Source organism: Bubalus bubalis, chromosome 16, assembly GCF_019923935.1.
Source record: "Bubalus bubalis isolate 160015118507 breed Murrah chromosome 16, NDDB_SH_1, whole genome shotgun sequence".
NCBI classification, from domain to species: Eukaryota; Metazoa; Chordata; class Mammalia; order Artiodactyla; family Bovidae; genus Bubalus; species Bubalus bubalis.
This window is the reverse complement of record NC_059172.1, coordinates 67,904,372-67,922,245: the sequence shown is the minus strand read 5'-3', so window position 1 is coordinate 67,922,245 and position 17,874 is coordinate 67,904,372. Positions and strand designations below refer to the sequence as shown.

The 17,874-nt window shown below is 39.2% G+C and overlaps 1 protein-coding gene across 6 annotated transcripts in view; it reads left to right on the top strand.

Annotated features, from left to right (window-relative positions):
* The window catches only part of CUL5 (cullin 5), a 138,702-nt gene that overhangs the window by 11,171 nt on the left and 109,657 nt on the right, over positions 1–17,874 (top strand). For 3 of the 6 annotated variants that reach the window (XM_044929776.2, XM_006053333.4, XM_044929775.1), the window contains exon 2: positions 12,214–12,323. The exons of 1 other annotated variant lie outside the window; for it this stretch is intronic. In XM_044929776.2, the coding sequence (XP_044785711.1) occupies positions 12,214–12,323 (110 nt within the window). Of the gene's footprint in view, positions 1–4,172; positions 4,223–12,213; positions 12,324–17,874 lie in introns of those variants that run through there. 2 more of the 6 variants (XM_006053334.4, XM_025266947.3) reach the window with 2 other exon arrangements.

The window sequence follows — 17,874 nt, the reverse complement described above, 5'->3', positions numbered from 1 at the left end:
CTGCATATCTGAAGTTATTTATATTTCTCCCAGCAATCTTGATTCCAGCTTGTGCTTCATCCAGGCCGACATTTCTCATGATGTACTCTACATATAAGTTAAATAAGCAGGGTGACGATATAAATTTGGAACCAATCCATTGTTCCATGTCTGGTTCTAACTGTTGCTTCTTGACCTGCATACAGAGTTCTCAGGAGGCGGGTAAAGTGGTCTGGTATTCCCATTTCCTTAAGAATTTTCCACAGTTTGTTGTGTTCTACACAGTCAAAGGCTTTGGCATAGTCAGAGTTCGAAAAAAACGTAGTCCACTGGAGAAGGGAATGGCAAACCACTTCAGTATTCTTGCCTTGAAAACCCCATGAACAGTATGAAAAGACAAAAAGATATAACACTGAAAAATGAACTCCCCAGGTCAATAGGTACCCAATATGCTACTGGAGAAGAGTGGAGAAATAATTCCAGAAAGACTGAAAGGACAGAGCCAAAGAGAAAACAGTGCCCAGTTGTGGTTGTGACTGGTGCCTGATAGGCTCTGAAAAGGAACAAGTTACAGCTCAGGTTAAAACATAGGTCATTATACTTGGAGTACATAAAGGTAATGTCAAGGATATTTGATCCGTACTGGGCTTGTTCATTCCACAAATACATTAGTATCTCCTCTCTGTTGGATACTATTTTAAGTGTCAGTAACACAGTAGTGAATATGATAGACAAGGTCCCCAGCTCTTTGGAGCTTATATTTCTAATGTGTAAATACTGACACTAAAGGAATAAGTAACACTTTATTTATTAAAGTGGTGGTTTTTATAGTAATGAGGTCTGTGAGGAAAACCCCTAATCAAGAGGGCTCAGAAGATGGTGCCACTATTTTGCTTCCTTATTTACAACAGAAAGTCATTTTTCCCGTAAATATAGCTTTCAGTTACGTTCTATTGAATTGTCTTTCCCTGCTATTTGATGACATTTCAGCCAGATCCCAGAGCTTTCTGGGTTTTTTTTTTCCCAAGTATTATTTAGAACCCTGTGCTTCCACTGTCGGTGGGGGTGGGGTGGGGGCTGGGTTTGACACCTGGTCAGAGAACTAAGATCCCATAAGACGAGTAATGTGGCCAAAAAAAAAAGTACTGTTTAGTCTGAATTAAAATTTCATTCTCATAGCTAATCAAAGTAGCTGTTTTACTGGCTTTAGATCTTGACTCTGGATTTGCAGAAAGGAAAAGGGAAGGGCATTTTCCTTAGGTTGGCTTGAGAAGGCCTCTCTGAGGTGACACTGACCCAGAGACCTGAATGATCTGCTTTCTAGGCGAAGGGCTGAGGCGCGGTGGTGAGCGTGGCATATTTGAGTAACACCTTTAAAAGGGTGGTGTGGCTGGAGCATAGTGAGAATTGCCAGTATTCAAATACATACTGTAGTTTTGTGGTTCTTTTGGTTAATGGGGATTGCAAATGTGGTTTCAGATCACATAACTGAGAGCAATAGTGGCTTGTAGATGTTATGGGAACCCACACATTCAAATAGCTAGCCTCATGATTTACACAAAAGCCCTAAAATATACTGATTTGTTTCCTTTTGAAAGTTATTAGAAGGCCATCATTGGATATAATCCACATTCAATAAACTGGGAACTTTTTTTTTGGCCACACTGCGTGGCATGCAGGATCTTAGTTCCCTGACCTGGGATCGAATCCATTGCCTTTGACAGTGGAAGCAGCGAGTCCTAACCACTGGACCGCCAAGGAATTCTAAACTAGGACCTTCAAAGAGGGAACAAATACAAACATTAAACAACTAAGCTCCTTGTATTGTGGTAAAAATGTTACAGGCGTGAAAGAATACAGGTGACAAAAAATAATTGCTATCAGTTGTGTGAATGTTATTTCTTGCCTTGCTTACAACTTCTCCTTAACTTTTCTTATATTTTTGTCATCCATGAAGATGTAGCAAGAAGACCTATAGCAATAATAATTACATTCTTTGTTTCCTTCTAAATATGCAACGTTTGCATCATCATAAAATGTTGTGATATTGTTTACACAATTTGGTGAGGGTATGTATGTTTTGTCTTATATGTTGTATTAGGATTTTAGGACATTTTCAGGGCATACTAATAGGTCAGTGTTTGTATTATTTTATTGGAAAGTAAGTGAGTAATTTAAAAATGACTCTGTTGGGACTTCCCTGGTGATCCAGTGACTAAGACTGTGCTCCCAGTACAGGGGGCTTGAATTCAGTCCCTGGTTAGGGAACTAAATCCCATATGCTGCAGCTAAGAGTTCGCATGCTACTACTAAGGAACCTGGATGCCACAACGAAGATGGAAGATCCTGTGTGCCGCCACTAAAAACCTGGCATAGCCAACTAGATTTTTGAAAAACTGACTCTGTTACTTTTAAAACATTTTGCAAGCCAGTGGGGTTTTCTGTTTTTCTTGTGTTTACTGAAGCATTCCTACTTCTTAGCATGATACAAATTTTATATTTGTGCATAAGCAGTTACACATCTACTCTTTGTTGGGATTAAATAACATGGGATTGTAGTTGAACTCATTGCTTGAAAACTCAGTTGTGATTTTCAATGGGAGGTTTGCAGATTTTTAAAGCGATGATATATTCTAGACAGATCTATAAAGCATCTTTCATTTCTTATCTGTAACACCTCCACCCACTCCAGGGCACTACAAAAATTTATTTTTTCTCTAATTTATTTTCTAATGCTTGTTTGTTTGTTTGAAACAACCAACAGGGCTATAAATATGAGATTGTGGAACTTCATTGTCAATCTGTTTTAGAACTGATTATTCCACTATGCAGTGTTTTTCAGGTAAAGCTGAATGTATTTAATTTGAGTCTGGACAGCCAACATGCTGTATTAAGAGATCCTGATTCTTTGTACTGAGTTGAGCCAGGAAAGGGAGCTGAACCTTTGCTCACCTGTTTTTCTTTTCATCTTTATTTTAGTGTTTTTATTCTCTGTCTTCTAATTGTGAGAAACTTTACACTGATTTTTTCCCCCCCTTAGCCCTCAGGGAGAGATCTTAAGTAAAAAGAAGTTCAGTAGTAGATAAGCTTTTATCTTATTTAAAATAAAGAGGGGAGAACACAGGAAAAAAGAACATGAAGAATTATAACTTCAGCATTTGCTTTTATTGGACAACATCCAAAATGCATCGCCACTTACAAACCTTCCAACTCAAATGAGTTATTCTCCTGCCATTTCTTCTGTGATCAGTGATCCCACCAGCCATTCATTAAAGTCACAGACACTGTACTAGCAAGTGAATTACTTGAGAACCTTTCATTTATGTGTCCCGGTGACTAGCATAATTCTTCTTCTACAGTAGGCACTCAGATGTTTGTTGAATGAATTAAGTGTAATAATAAATGATAAAGAACCCCAATAAGTTCACATTCTTTTATTAGTAGTTATTTTTTCCTCCTTAAAATTAGTTGTTTGGGTTTTTAAAAATATAGGCATCATCAGAATTTGTGTAAAAAAAAATTTTTTTTGCCTCTAGAAGAAACCTAAAAGCCTTTTTTCTTTTTTTTGACTCCCCGTTTATGGGTCAAAAGAAATGTAAAAGATTTAAAGGGGAGCATAATGTGAAATTTTTCATTTCATTGGAAAAAAAATTTTAACTTTTTGGAAAATAGTGTCCTACTCCCCCACCAGGTTTAAAGAGAAAAATGTCTTTTATGTATTGATGCTTTCACCTTGTGACTTCTAGATAATTGCCAGTAAATTTTTATAATCATAGATTTTCTTTTCCCTTCAATTTATAAGCCTGATGAGATGAATCCAAGGGCTGAATCTGGCCCATAGTTTAGAAGTCCCACCAGTCCTCTTCCAGGAAGGATCCATTGAACGTTTAAGAATGTGACAGAACTACACTGCTTGGACTTGGCCCCTTGCTCTGCACTTCGTACTTGTAACCTGAGGGAAGTGATCTGACCCAATCTCAGGTTGCAGTGTATAGTTTTCTCACCTCTAAGTGTCACCTAACACACAGGGTAGTTGTAAAAATTAAATGAATTAATATTTGTAAGTATTCAGAATCGAACACATGATTAACAATCAGATATTTAAAGTAAAATGATCACAGTGATGGGAGTGATCTATATGGAAGTTAAATGATAGAGGGTAAAAATAGCTGAACTCATATTTTTTTCCACAGATCTTAAATGTTTGAGCTACCCATGGAAATGTAAAGGAGACTATTTGAAGGTAAAAGGAAATGCTCTTTTGTACGACATTTATCACAAATACAAGATTTATTGGCTTGTATAGCCACATGCCTTATATTTGTTTTTTTATTTATTTGGTTGTTCGAGGTCTTAGTTGTGGCATGTGGGATCTAGATCCCTGAGCAGGGATCAAGCCCAGGCCCCTGCAATTGGGAGTATGGGGTCTTGGCTACTGGACCACCAGGGAAATTTTTTTCATTACAGTTTCAAGCATCGTATGTACTCTTACCTTTTTCTGTTTTTCTAACTCAGTCTGGTGCCCCTTTTCTGATAATTCAGCTCCACTACAGTCTCCAACTCACTGATTCTACCTTATCGTTTAATGTCTTAAGTATGTGGGTTTATAGTTTGCACCAAGTTAGGAAACATTTTGGCCTTTATTTCTTCAAATATTCTCTGTACCCCAAGATTCTGGTTATATGTAGGTGAGGTCATTTGAGGTTCTCTCCTGCTCACTGATATTCTTTTCATTTTAAATTTTATTTATTTATTGAAGTATAGTTGGTTTACCATGTTGCTTTAGTTACAGGTGATTCAGTTATACACACACACATACTTTTTCAGATTCTTTTCCCTTATAGGTTACAAAATATTCAGTATAATTCCTTGTACTATAAAGTAGGTCCTTGTTGGTATCTGTTTTATTTATAGTAAGTATGTATATGTTAATCCCAGACTCCTAATTTATCCTCCCTGATACTTGTTTGAAAACATCTTTTGTTTCTGTGATGTTCACGCTTTCTACTATCTTCTGTATATATATATGTATATATACGTGTATAATAGCTGGTTTAACATCACTGTCTACGGAAACTGTCATCCATGTCATTTCTGGATCAGGTTCTGTGGTTTGGTTTTTCTCCTGATCGTGGGTTTATATTTCCCTGCTTCTTGTCTGCTTGATATTTTTTTTTAACTTTTTTTTTTTATCGGAGTAGGTGGCTTAGTGGTAAAGAATCGCCTGCCAGTGCAGGAGAAACAAGAGATGCAGGTTCAGTCCCTGAGTTGGGAAGATCCCCTGGAGGAAGAAATGGCAACCCACTCCAGTGTTCTTGCCGGGACAATTGCATGGACAGAGGAGCCTGGTAGGCTACAGTCCATGCATAGCCAGTTAATGACGTGACAGTTACAGCAGCAGAGGGACTCAGCCATGCATATACATGTATCCGTTCCCCCCAAACTCCCCTCCCATCCTGGCTGCCGAATAACATTGACCTGCTTAATTATTTTTGATTGGATTCCAGACATTGTGAGTTTTATGTTTTAGGAACTGGAGTTTTAAAATTTCCTTTAAATATTTTTAGGTTTGGCTATGACATAGTTAAGTTACTTGAAATCAGTTTGATCTTTCTAAAGCTTGCTTTTATTGATGAGTTTTGTTAGAGTGGGTCTGAACAACACTGAAGGTAGGGGTACGTTGGTATCATTATAGATGGAGTAGTTTTCTGAAGACTGCTAGATAGCTGGCATGTTAAGGAGTGTTTCCACTCTGGCTGGTGGAAATGTGACCTATTACTAGGTCTGTGTGGACTCTGGCGATTGTTGTTTCTTTCAAACAGTTGTTTCCCCAGACTCTGATAGTTTTCTCACTCACACGTATGGGTCAATATTTAATAGTCAGAGGCTTGAAGGGACTCCTCTGCATATCTCCAGAGCTCCCTGTCTGTACAGTTCCTTTTTTTGATACTCTGTGCCACACATTTTCATCACTTTGGCCTCCCCAAACTCTGAACTCTGTCTCCTAATCTTAGTAAAACCACCAGGCTATTTGGGTTCCCTCTGGTTACGCTCAGTCCTGAAAACTCTACTCATAGGTAGCATGCTTGGGCATTTGTAGGGCTCACCCCCGTTTGTGTACCTTTTCAGGAAATACTGTCCTGTACTGCCCTTTGGCTTTCCAGTCGTTTAGGCAGGAGGGGAAGTCTGGCACTTGTTATTGCATCCTAGTTGGAAGCATAGGTCTCTGTCTTTCATCATCTTGTCCTTTCTCTTCCCCTTACCTTCCCAGCCTAAGTTTTTTATTCAGTCATTATAATCACTCCCTGAAATACACTTTGACTCCTTTGCTCCTCTCTGTTTCACTGGCGAAAACCACACCCGGGTTCAATCCGTCTCTTCACCTTTCAGTGCTAGCCTCTATGCAGTTGAATGTTGCAGGAGAAAAAGATCCACACCTGCTACTTTCACTTTAAATTCATAACCACAAACTATAATAGAGCCCAATCACACTACACTTCCATAGTCGTTTATTCTTCCATTTTCCTAGATGTCTATTTCATATCTTTCCTGTCAAACCTTTGGCACCTCCCCCATCTTTTGAATTGTGGTGCTGGAAAAGTCTTGAGAGTTCCTTGGATTGCAAGGAGATCAAAACTGTCAATCCTAAAGGAAACCAGCCCTGAATATTCATTTGGAAGGACTGTGCTGAAGCTGAAGCTCCAGTACTTTGGCCACCTGCTGCAAGGAGCCAACTTATTGGAAAAGACCATGATGCTGGGAAAGATTGAAGGCAAAAGGCGAAGAGGGCGGCAGAGGATGAGATGGTTATATAGCATCACTGACTCAATGGACATGAATTTGAGCAAACTCAGGGAGATAGTAGAGGACAGAGGAGCCAGGCATGCTGCAGTCCATGGCATTGCAAACAGTCAGACACAGCTTAGTGACTGAACAATAAAAAGTCGGTTTACAGAATACTACCCTCTTTATTTTCTTGCCACCTCTCTGTTGCTTTCTTTTTCCTTTCCTAGTTCTTACTCTTCTCCCAACTCTTAATATTAAGTACATAAGGACTCAGGCCTGGTTCTTTATATTTACTCCCTTTGTGATCTCATCCAGTAGCAACTTTTAAAAACTTTCTGTTTTTAAATGTACTCTTGATGACTTTCAAATTTTTCTTTGCTGGTCTGATCTTTCTTTTAAATTCTAGATTTACTTATTGAGCTGCCTAGTCAACATCTTCAAAAGACTGTTTGATAGACATGTCAAATGTAACTGTCTGAACTCCTGAGCTTTCCTTAAGCCTTTATATCTGCAGTCTTTTCCATTTCAGTTGATGGCAATGCCATATTTCTTGGACATGTCAAATCACAAAACTAAAACAGTTTACTAAAGAGTTTGATGTCCTTCAGTCAAAGGAAAATAATCAGTGGATTAGAGTTCCTAACAAGCAGTGGAGTACTCTTCCTGAAGGATTTTTATGGAGGAGCGAGTTTTATATGACGTTAGAAGAGGCAATACAGAAACAAGGCATGATTGACTAGGAGGTCAGGGATTTCATTTTGAGGTAAGCTGGTGCTCTTTTTTTAGATAAGGTTAGCTAGATAAAGCTGAGTTGAAGGATTGTGATTGGCATTATATTTTCTTGACTGTGAGATGTTTACCATATGTGCAGGCTGATTTAGGTTTAGATTTTAGATGTGGTCTGGGCCAATAGGGTGGCGTCCCATTTTGTGGGTCCAAGTATACAAATTTATCAGACAAAAACCTGAGTCATGCTTTCTTTCTTTCTCTCATCTCAGATACCTGCGGTCAGGAAATCTTGTTAGCACTGCCTTTAAAGCATACAAATCTAACTGCTGCTCCCTACCTCCACTGCTGCCACCCTGGTCTGTATCACTGGTATTTCTAACTTTGCCTCCTATACACAGCTGTAACACTTGCCTCTTATAATGTATTCTCAACATAGCAATCAGGAGATTTAAAAACATAAATCAATTCGTGTCACTTCTTGCTCAGAATCTTTAATGGTTCCCCATCTCACTTACAATAGAAGCCAAACTTCTACAATGGCCTTCAAGACCCTATAAGATCCAGCTCTGTGTTGCTTCTCTGAACTCATCTACTCTGTCCTCTGTCCTTATTTTTCTCTACCTTGAATATATCAGACATGTTTCTACTGTGGGATCTTTGCAATGGTTGCTTTCTCTGCCTGGTAAATTCTTCTAGTTATCCCCCATTGGCTTCTCCATGACCCATCTGTGTGTTTGAGAAGAGTGCCTCTGAGGGAATTAGTTGTGTTGTAAGAAATGAAGGATAGAGGGACTGAGTTTTGGCAAATGTTGAAATCCTTTTGGTGTAAAAGAGCCAGTGGGTGAGAGAATCCTAGACTTAATAGCTATTCTGAGTGTAATGAAAGAATTAAAGCAGAAGAGACTTGTAGCACATCAGTAAAGGTGAGGCAGCCCTTAGTTAAACATTGGAAACATTCATAAATCAGAGTTCGTAGTTTGAAGGTGTCTTTGCTTATTAAAATCTTTCATAAATAGTAGGTTTGGTGTCTGATGCTTAGCTATGATTTAATGATGTGCTCTTCAGTTTGACAGAGAATAGGTCAAGGAACTACTTGAGCATCATTTTTGGAATCTACTATAAAAGCTTGATAGGAAAATTCAATTATTTAATTCCTCCTTTAACTGAGTATTAGAGGGAAATGTTTCTGTAGTTAATCTTGTATGTTTCATCAAATAGGAGACTGTTTCCTGTCTTTTTGCTGATAAATTTTCCTGTCATTTTGCCATCGCTGATAGATTTCAGAGCCTAACCAGTGTTTATCTCAGATACCTGTTTAGTCCTTTCTACCTTTTTGATTTTTAATTGCAGAATTTGTACTCTGTTTCATTTTATAAGTTGCCAGAATTGCCTATGGAAATAGACTTAGTTGACATTATAAAATACTCTCTTTTTAAGAAGGTATTATGACACCACCCTTATGGCAGAAAGTGAAGAGGAGCTAAAAAGCCTCTTGATGAAAGTGAAAGAGGAGAGTGAAAAAGTTGGCTTAAAGCTCAACATTCAGGAAACAAAGATCATGGCGTCTGGTCCCATCACTTCATGGCAAATAGATGGGGAAACAGTGGAAACAGTGTCAGACTTTATTTTTTGGGGCTCCAGAATCACTGCAGATGGTGACTGCAGCCATGAAATTAAAAGACGCTTACTCCTTGGAAGGAAAGTTATGACCAACCTAGATAGCATATTCAAAAGCAGAGACATTACTTTGCCAACAAAGGTCCGTCTAGTCAAGGCTATGGTTTTTCCTGTGGTCATGTATGGATGTGAGAGTTGGACTGTGAAGAAGGCTGAGTATCAAAGAATTGATGCTTTTGAACTGTGGTGTTGGAGAAGACTCTTGAGAGTCCCTTGGACTGCAAGGAGATCCAACCAGTCCATTTTGAAGGAGATCAACCCTGGGATTTCTTTCGAAGGAATGATGCTAAAGCTGAAACTCCAGTACTTTGGCCACCTCATGCAAAGAGTTGACTCATTGGAAAAGACTCTGATGCTGGGAGGGATTGGGGGCAGGAGGAGAAGGGGATGACAGAGGATGAGATGGCTGGATGGCATCACTGACTCGATGGACGTGAGTCTGAGTGAACTCTGGGAGTTGGTGCTGGACAGGGAGGCCTGGCGTGCTGCGATTCATGGGGTTGCAAAGAGTCGGACATGACTGAGCGACTGAACTGAACTGAACTGATGAGTCTTCATGTCATAGTCAAGAAAAGATTTATATGTCCTTTCTGTGGTTCTTCCATATTTGTTTATTTTCCCACCCTTTCCTCAGAGGGAAGAGTAAATGAAAAAGATGGTTATAGGAAACTAGTAACAGGAAAAATGAAACCGGCCATAAAATTAGTACACAAAGTATATACCATAGGATCACAAACCTGACTGAATTTCTCATTAACCAGTACTAAGAAGAGCAAAGTTACCTACATGGTTCACTTAAGTCCATAAGGTAAAAGCAAAGTAGTTGTTTAGGGAAGCTAATCCCAGTACAATTTTTGAGTATCTCCCGGGTCTTTATAAGAAGATTGTTTTGTGATAAAAGTAGGTACCTGGGGTGAGACAGTACAGTTACTTTTAGGATCACCTGTGTAGATGTAAGAAGTAGTATCATTTGCTTTCACAAAAGTTAAATGTTAGTAGTTCTTAATCTTCTTGGGGTCATAGACTTTGTAACGTTTTTATGTAGTTTTATCATGAATTTGCTAAACGTGTAAATTCTGAACTCAAGAGATTTCTGATCCAGCAAATCTATAATAGGTTTTATAAATATTTGTGTAATTACCACTCTACGTGATCCTGGTGTAGATTCTTGTTAGACCATATGTTTAAAAACTGCTTCTGAAATATAATTTCAGGGAGTTTGAACATTCCATTCAGTGCATGGATCTTATCTGACACAAGGGAGCAATATTCTAAACAAACTTAGTAAAATCAGTAGTGAAATTCATAAGGGTGTTTGGGCTGCCATATTAGAAAATTAATGACTTTTGTTGAAATTTATTGATTAAACCAAGTCATATGGCCATCAGTTCAGTTCAGTTCAGTCGCTCAACCGTGTCCAACTCTTAGCGACCCCATGAATCACAGCATGCCAGGCCTCCCTGTCCATCACCAACTCCTGGAGTTCACTCAAACTCACGTCCATCGAGTCAGTGATGCCATCCAGCCATCTCATCCTCTGTCATCCCCTTCTCCTCCTGCCCCCAATCCCTCCCAGCATCAGAGTCTTTTCCAATAAGTCAACTCTTCGCATGAGGTGGCCAAAGTACTGGAGTTTCAGCTTTAGCATCATTCCCTCCAGAGAAATCCCAGGGCTGATCTCCTTCAAAATGGACTGGTTGGATCTCCTTGCAGTCCCAGGGACTCTCAAGAGTCTTCTCCAACACTACAGTTCAAAAGCATCAATTCTTCAGCACTCAGCTTTCTTCACAGTCCCAACTCTCACATCCATACATGACCACTGGAAAAACCATAGCCATAGTTAACTTGAAAATGAAAAGTATTCATGACTAACACGTATGGGGTGTCCCCCCCCCCATTTTAATAATGAATGGATTTTTTCCCCTTAATATTGAACCACTTTCACATTACTGGAATAAACATGTATGATTATGATGTATTATTTTTTTGATATGCCACTTAATTTACTAATATTTTTAAGAGTTTTGCATCTATATTTTTAAATTAGATTGGTCTAGAATTACCATTTCTTGTTCTTGCCTCACGGTTTGGTATCAAGGTTTTGTAAGCATTATAAAATGAGATGGGTATCTTTCTGTTTTTTTTTTTTTTCCTTCCTCAACTATCAGAGTTTATTTGGATTTTCAGTGTACTTTTTGTGAGGAGTTAGGGCACAGTCTCTAAACACAAAACACCCTCACTTCTGACACTAGCAGCAAATTTGGGAGAGTCCCAAAATACGGAGACTCAATAATTTGTTAGAGATATTCATAAATCTGTGAAAATACTCAGTAAGATCTTACTGAAAACTGCTCTGCTGATGATTATGGTTTATTAAGGGCCTTTTTCAGCTGAAGGAAGAAACATATAGGCTGGTGTCCAGGAGGGTCAAAAACAGAGCTTCCCTTGTCCTTGCTGGTGTCAGGTCTTCTCTCCTTCCCTCATTAAATGCAGGGCATACAAGTACTGCCAGCCAGAGAAGCTCACCCACACTTTGGTGTCCAAAATTTTTATTAAGGCTTCATCATGTAGGCATTGCTCATGTGGGTAATCTCAGTCTCCAGGTTGACCCCAAATCGCGATGACCCCAAAATCTCATTGTTGGTATTTCTGGATTGACCAGCTCCCACCCTAAAACTATATGGGTTTACCAGTCCCCTCTCTAAATCACATTGTTAGATTATCCAGTGTGACTCAAGGCCCCCAGGGACTCTCTTATCACAACATTCCCAGGACTCAGGGATACTGCTTACTAGAAGCCAAGGGCAAAGGCCAGACCTGCTCTTTGGAGAACGCCAAATTCTTCACTATACCCTTTCATGTAACCTTTTTTTTTTCTCTTATGGTGAGTTCTTCCTGTGATTCCTTGATACCAGATTAAGTTATAGGGATTCCATTATGGAAATCTGACTCTTTTAAATTTCTGTTTGTCTCTTATGAGATAAAAATAACACACTTCTGATTTAACTGCCCTTGAACTACTCTGTCCTTTTTTTTTTTTAGAATAAAGGTTCTCTTCAGTTTGAAGACAAATGGGATTTCATGCGTCCAATTGTTCTGAAGCTTTTACGCCAGGAATCTGTTACAAAACAGCAGTGGTTTGATCTGTTTTCGTAAGTAATCGGTTCATTCTAACTTTTTGCTAACATAAAGGAAATTTTGGTGGCTGTATTCAAACAGAATATTGGCTCCAGATTGAACTCTTTACCTGTTTGAAGTAATTACTGGTATTGAAAGTGAAAATGTTAGTCACTCAGTTGAGTTCAACTCTTTGTGAGCTGTGGACTGTATCCCACTGTCCATGGATTTCCCAGGCAAGGATACTGGAGTGGGTTGCCATTTCCTTCTCCCAGGATCTTCCCAACCCAAGGATCAAACCTGCATTTCCTGCCTTGCAGGCAGATTCTTTACTGTCTAAGCCACCAGGGAAGCCCATTACTGGTATTGGGGTACCACCAATCACTGAACCATTCCTACACTTCCCTGATAGCTCAGCTGGTAAAGAATCCACCTGCAGTGCAGGAGACCTGGTTCAATTCCTGGTTTGGGAGGATCCCCTGGAGAAGGGAAAGGCTACCCACTCCAGTATTCTGGCCTGCAGAATTCCATGGACTGTATAGTCCATGGGGTTGCGAAGAGTCAGACTTGACTAAGCAACTTTCATTCATTAATATTTCATTGTATTTATGAACCACAACTTCTTTATTCATTCATCTGTCAGTGGACACATCTAGGTTGCTTCTGTTTCCTGGCTAATGTAAATAGTGCTGCTTTGAAGGTTGGGGTACATGTGTCTTTTTGAATTACTGTTTTCTCAGGGTATATACCCAGAGTGGGGTGGCTGGGTCATTTGGTGGTGGTTTTATTCCTAGTTTTTAAAGGAATCTCCATACTGTTTTTCATCATGGCTATATCAAGTTATATTCCCACAAACAGTGTAAGAGCGTTTCCTTTTCTCCACATCCTCTCCAGCACTTATTCTTTGTAGATTTTTTTTTATGATGGCCATTCTGACTTATATGAGATAGTGCCTCATTGTAATTTAATTTGCATTTCTCTAATAATGAGAGATGTTGAGTAACTTTTCATCTATTTGTTGGCTCTCTGTGTGTCATCTTTGGAGAAATGTCTGTTTTGATCTTCCACCCATTTTTTTGATTAGGTTGTTTGTTTTTCTGATGTTGGCTATGCGAACTACTTGTATATTTTGGGGATTAAGCTTTTGACATTTGCTTCTTTTTTGATTATTTTCTCCCATTCTGAAGGTTGTCTTTTCATCTTGTTTAAAGTTTCCTTTGCTGTGCAAAAGCTTTTAAATTTAATTAGGTCCCATTTCTTTATTTTTGTTTTTATTTTCATTACTCTAGGAGTAATGAAAAGTAATGAAAAGTCAAAGAGGGTCTTGCTGGGGTTTATGTCAAAGAGTGTTTTGCCTGTATTTTCCTCTAAGAGTTTTATAGTTTCTGGCCTTACATTTAGGTCTTTAATCTATCTTGAGTTTATTTTTGTGTATGGTATTAAGAAGTGTTCTAATTTCATTCTTTTACTCATAGCTGTCCAGGTTTCCCAGCACTACTTATTGAAATGGTTGTCTTTTCTCCATTGCCCTCTTTGTCAAAGATAAGGTGTCCATAGATTTGTGGGTTTATCTCTGGGCTTTCTATCTTGTTCCATTGGTCTATATTTCTGTTTTTGTACCAGTACCATACTGTCTTGATTACTGCAGCTTTGTAGCATAGTCTGAAGTCAGGAAGGTCGACTTCTTCCAGTTTCATTTTTCTTTCTCGATTGCATTGGCTATTTGGGGTCTTTGGTATTTCCATACAAATTGTAAAGTTTTTTGTTCTAGTTCTGTGAAAAATGCCATTGGTAATTTGATAGGGATTGCACTGAATCTGTAGATTGCTTTAGGTAGTATAGTAATTTTCACAATATTGATTCATCCAATCCAACTTTGTATCCTCTTTTATTTGTTTCATCAGTGTTCTATAGTTTTCTACATACTGGTCTTTTGTGTCTTTAGATAGGTTTACTCCTAGGTATTTTATTTTTGTTTCAGTGGTGAGTGGGATTGTTCCCTCCATATCACTTTCTGATTTTTCACTGTTAGTGTGTAGGAATGCAAGGGATTTCTGTGTATTGATTTTGTAAGTTCTTTTTTGATTTTGTAAGAACTTTTGTAAGTTCACTGATGAGCTCCAGTAATTTTCTGAGGGTATCTTTAGGGTTTTCTATGTGTAATATCATGTCATCTGCAGACAGTGAGAGTTTTAGGACTTCTTTTCCATTCTTGATTCCTTTTATTTCTTTTTCTTCTCTGATTGCCATGGCTAGGACTTCCAAAACTGTGTTGAAATAATAGTGGCAAGTGTTATCTTGTTCCTGATCTTAGAGGAAATGCTTTCAGTTTTTCGCCATTAAGAAAAATGTTGTGGGTTTGTCATATATGACCTTTCTTATGTTGATAGGTTCCTTCTATGCCCATTTTCTAGAGAGGTTGCCATCAGAAATCGGTGTTGAATTTTTTCAAAAGCCTTTTCTGCATCTATTGAGATTATCATATGATTTTTATCTTTTACTTTGTTAATGTGGTGTAACACCAAAAAAAGATGTCCTTTTCATCATAGGGGGCTGGAATGCAAAAGTAGGAAGTCAAGAGATACCTGAAGTAGCAGTCAAGTTTGGCCATGGAGTACAAAATGAAGCAGGGCAAAGGTTAACACTTCTGCCAAGAGAACACCCTGGTTATAGTATATACCCTCTTCCAACAACACAAGAGACAGCTCGACGTGTGGACATCACCAGATGGTAAATACTGGAATCAGATGAATTATATTCTTTGTACCAAAGATGGAGAAACACTATACAGTCAGCAAAAACAAGACCTGGAGCTGACTGTGGCTCAGATCATCACCTCCTTATTGCAAAATTTAGACTTAAATTGAAAGTAGGGAAAACCACTAGGCCATTCAGGTATGACCTAAATCAAATCCTTTATGATTATACAGTGGAAGTGACAAATAGATTCAAGGGATTAGATCTGATAAATGCCTGAAGAACCATGGACAGAAGTGTGTGAAATTGTACAGGAGTTAGTGATCAAAACCATCCTCAAGAAAAAGGAATGCAGCAAGGCAAAATGGTTGTCTGAGGAGGCCTTACAAATAGCTGAGAAAAGAAGAAAAAGAAAGGCAAAGGAGAAAAGGAAAGATACACCCATGTGAATGCAGAGTTCCAAAGAATAGCAAGGAAAGATAAGATGCCTTCTTAGGTGAACAATGCAAGGAAATAGAGGAAAACAATGGGAAGAAGAGAGGAAGAATGGGGAAGACTAGTGATCTTTTCAAAAAAATTAGAGATACCAAGGGAACATTTCATGCAAAGATGGGCACAGTAAAGGACAGAAACAGTGAGGCCCTAACAGAAGCAGAAAAGATTAAGAAGAGGTGGCAAGAATACACAGAAGAACTATACAAAAAGGCCCTGGATAACCACAATGGTGTGATCACTCACCTAGAGCCAGACATCCTGGAGTGTTAAGTCAAGTGGGGCTTCAGAAGCATTACTATGAACAAAGCTAGTGGAGGTGATGAAATTCCAGCTGAGCTATTTCAGATCCTAAAAGATGATGCTGTGAAAGTGCTGCACTCAGTATGCCAGCAAATTTGGAAAACTCAGCAGTGGTCACGGGATTGAAAAAGGTTAGTCTTCATTTCAGTCCCCAAAAAAGGTAATGCCAAAGAATGTTTAGACTACTGCATAATAGCACTCATTTCACATGCTAGCAAGGTAATGCTCAAAATCCTTTAAGCTAGGCTTTAACAGTACATGAACTGAGAACTTGCAGATGTGCAAGCTGGATTTAGAAAAGGCAGAGGAACCAGAGATCAAATTGCCAACATCCACTGGATCATAGAAAAGGCAAGGGAATTCCAGAAAACATCTACTCTCTGCTTTGTTGATGATGCTAAAGCCTTTGTGTAGATCACAACAGACTGTGGAAAATTCTGAGAGATGGGAATACCAGACCACCTAACCTGCCTCCTGAGAAACCTGTATGCAGGCCAAGAAGCAGCAGTTAGAGCCGGACATGAACAATGGACTGGTTCAAAATTGGGAAATGAGTACTTCAAGGCTGTATATTGTCACCCTGATTATTTAACTTAATGCTCAAACTACCACACAATTGCACTCATCTCACACGCTAGTAAAGTAATGCTCAAAATTCTCCAAGCCAGGCTTCAGCAATATGTGAACCATGAACTTCCAGATGTTCAAGCTGGTTTTAGAAAAGGCAGAGGAACCAGAGACCAAATTGCCAACATCCTCTGGATCATGGAAAAAGCAAGAGAATTCCAGAAAAACATCTGTTTCTGCTTTATTGAATATGCCAAAGCCTTTGACTGTGTGGATTACAATAAACTGGAAAATTCTGAAAGAGATGGGAATACCAGACCACCTGACCTGCCTCTTGAGAAATTTGTATGCAGGTCAGGAAGCAACAGTTAGAACTGGACATGGAACAACAGACTGGTTCCAAATAGGAAAAGGAGTACGTCAAGGTTGTATATTGTCACCTTGCTTATTTAACTTTTATGCAGAGTACATCACGAGAAACGTTGGGCTGGAAGAAGCACAAGCTGGAATCAAGATTGCCGGGAGAAATATCAATAACCTCAGATATGCAGATGACACCACCCTTATGGCAGAAAGTGAAGAGGAACTAAAAAGCCTCTTGATGAAGGTGAAAGAGGAGAGTGAAAAAGTTGACTTAAAGCTCAACATTCAGAAAATGAAGATCATGGCATCTGGTCCCATCACTTCATGGGAAATAGATGGGGAAACAGTGGAAACAGTGTCAGACTTTATTCTTTTGGGCTCCAAAATCACTGCAGATGATGACTGCAGCCATGAAATTAAAAGACGCTTACTCCTTGGAAGGAAAGTTATGACCAACCTAGAGAGCATATTCAAAAGCAGAGACATTACTTTGCCAACAAAGGTCCGTCTAGTCAAGGCTGTGGTTTTTCCAGTGGTCATGTATGGATGTGAGACTTGGACTGTGAAGAAAGCTGAGTGTCAAAGAATTGATGCTTTTGAACTGTGGTGTTGGAGAAGACTCTTGAGAGTCCCTTGGACTGCAAGGAGATCCAACCAGTCCATTTTGAAGGAGATCAACCCTGGGATTTCTTTGGAGGGAATGATGCTAAAGCTGAAACTCCAGTTCTTTGGCCACCTCATGTGAAGAGTTGACTCATTGGAAAAGACTCTGATGCTGGGAGGGATTGGGGGCAGGAGGAGAAGGGGACGACAGAGGATGAGATGGCTGGATGGCATCACTGACTCGATGGACATGAGTCTGAGTGAACTCCGGGTGTTGGTGATGGACAGGGAGGCCTGGCGTGCTGTGATTCATGGGGTCGCTAAGAGTCCTAAATGACTGAGCAACTGAACTGAACTGTAGAGTACATCGTGTGAAATGTTGGGCTGGATGAATCACAAGCTGGAATCAAGACTGCCAGGAAAAAGATCAATAACCTCACATATGCAGATGACATCACCCTAATGGCAGAAAGTAAAGAGGAACTAAAGAGCCTCTTGATGAAGGTGAAAGAGGAGAGTGAAGAAGCTGGCTTAAAACTCAACATTTAGAAAACTAAGATC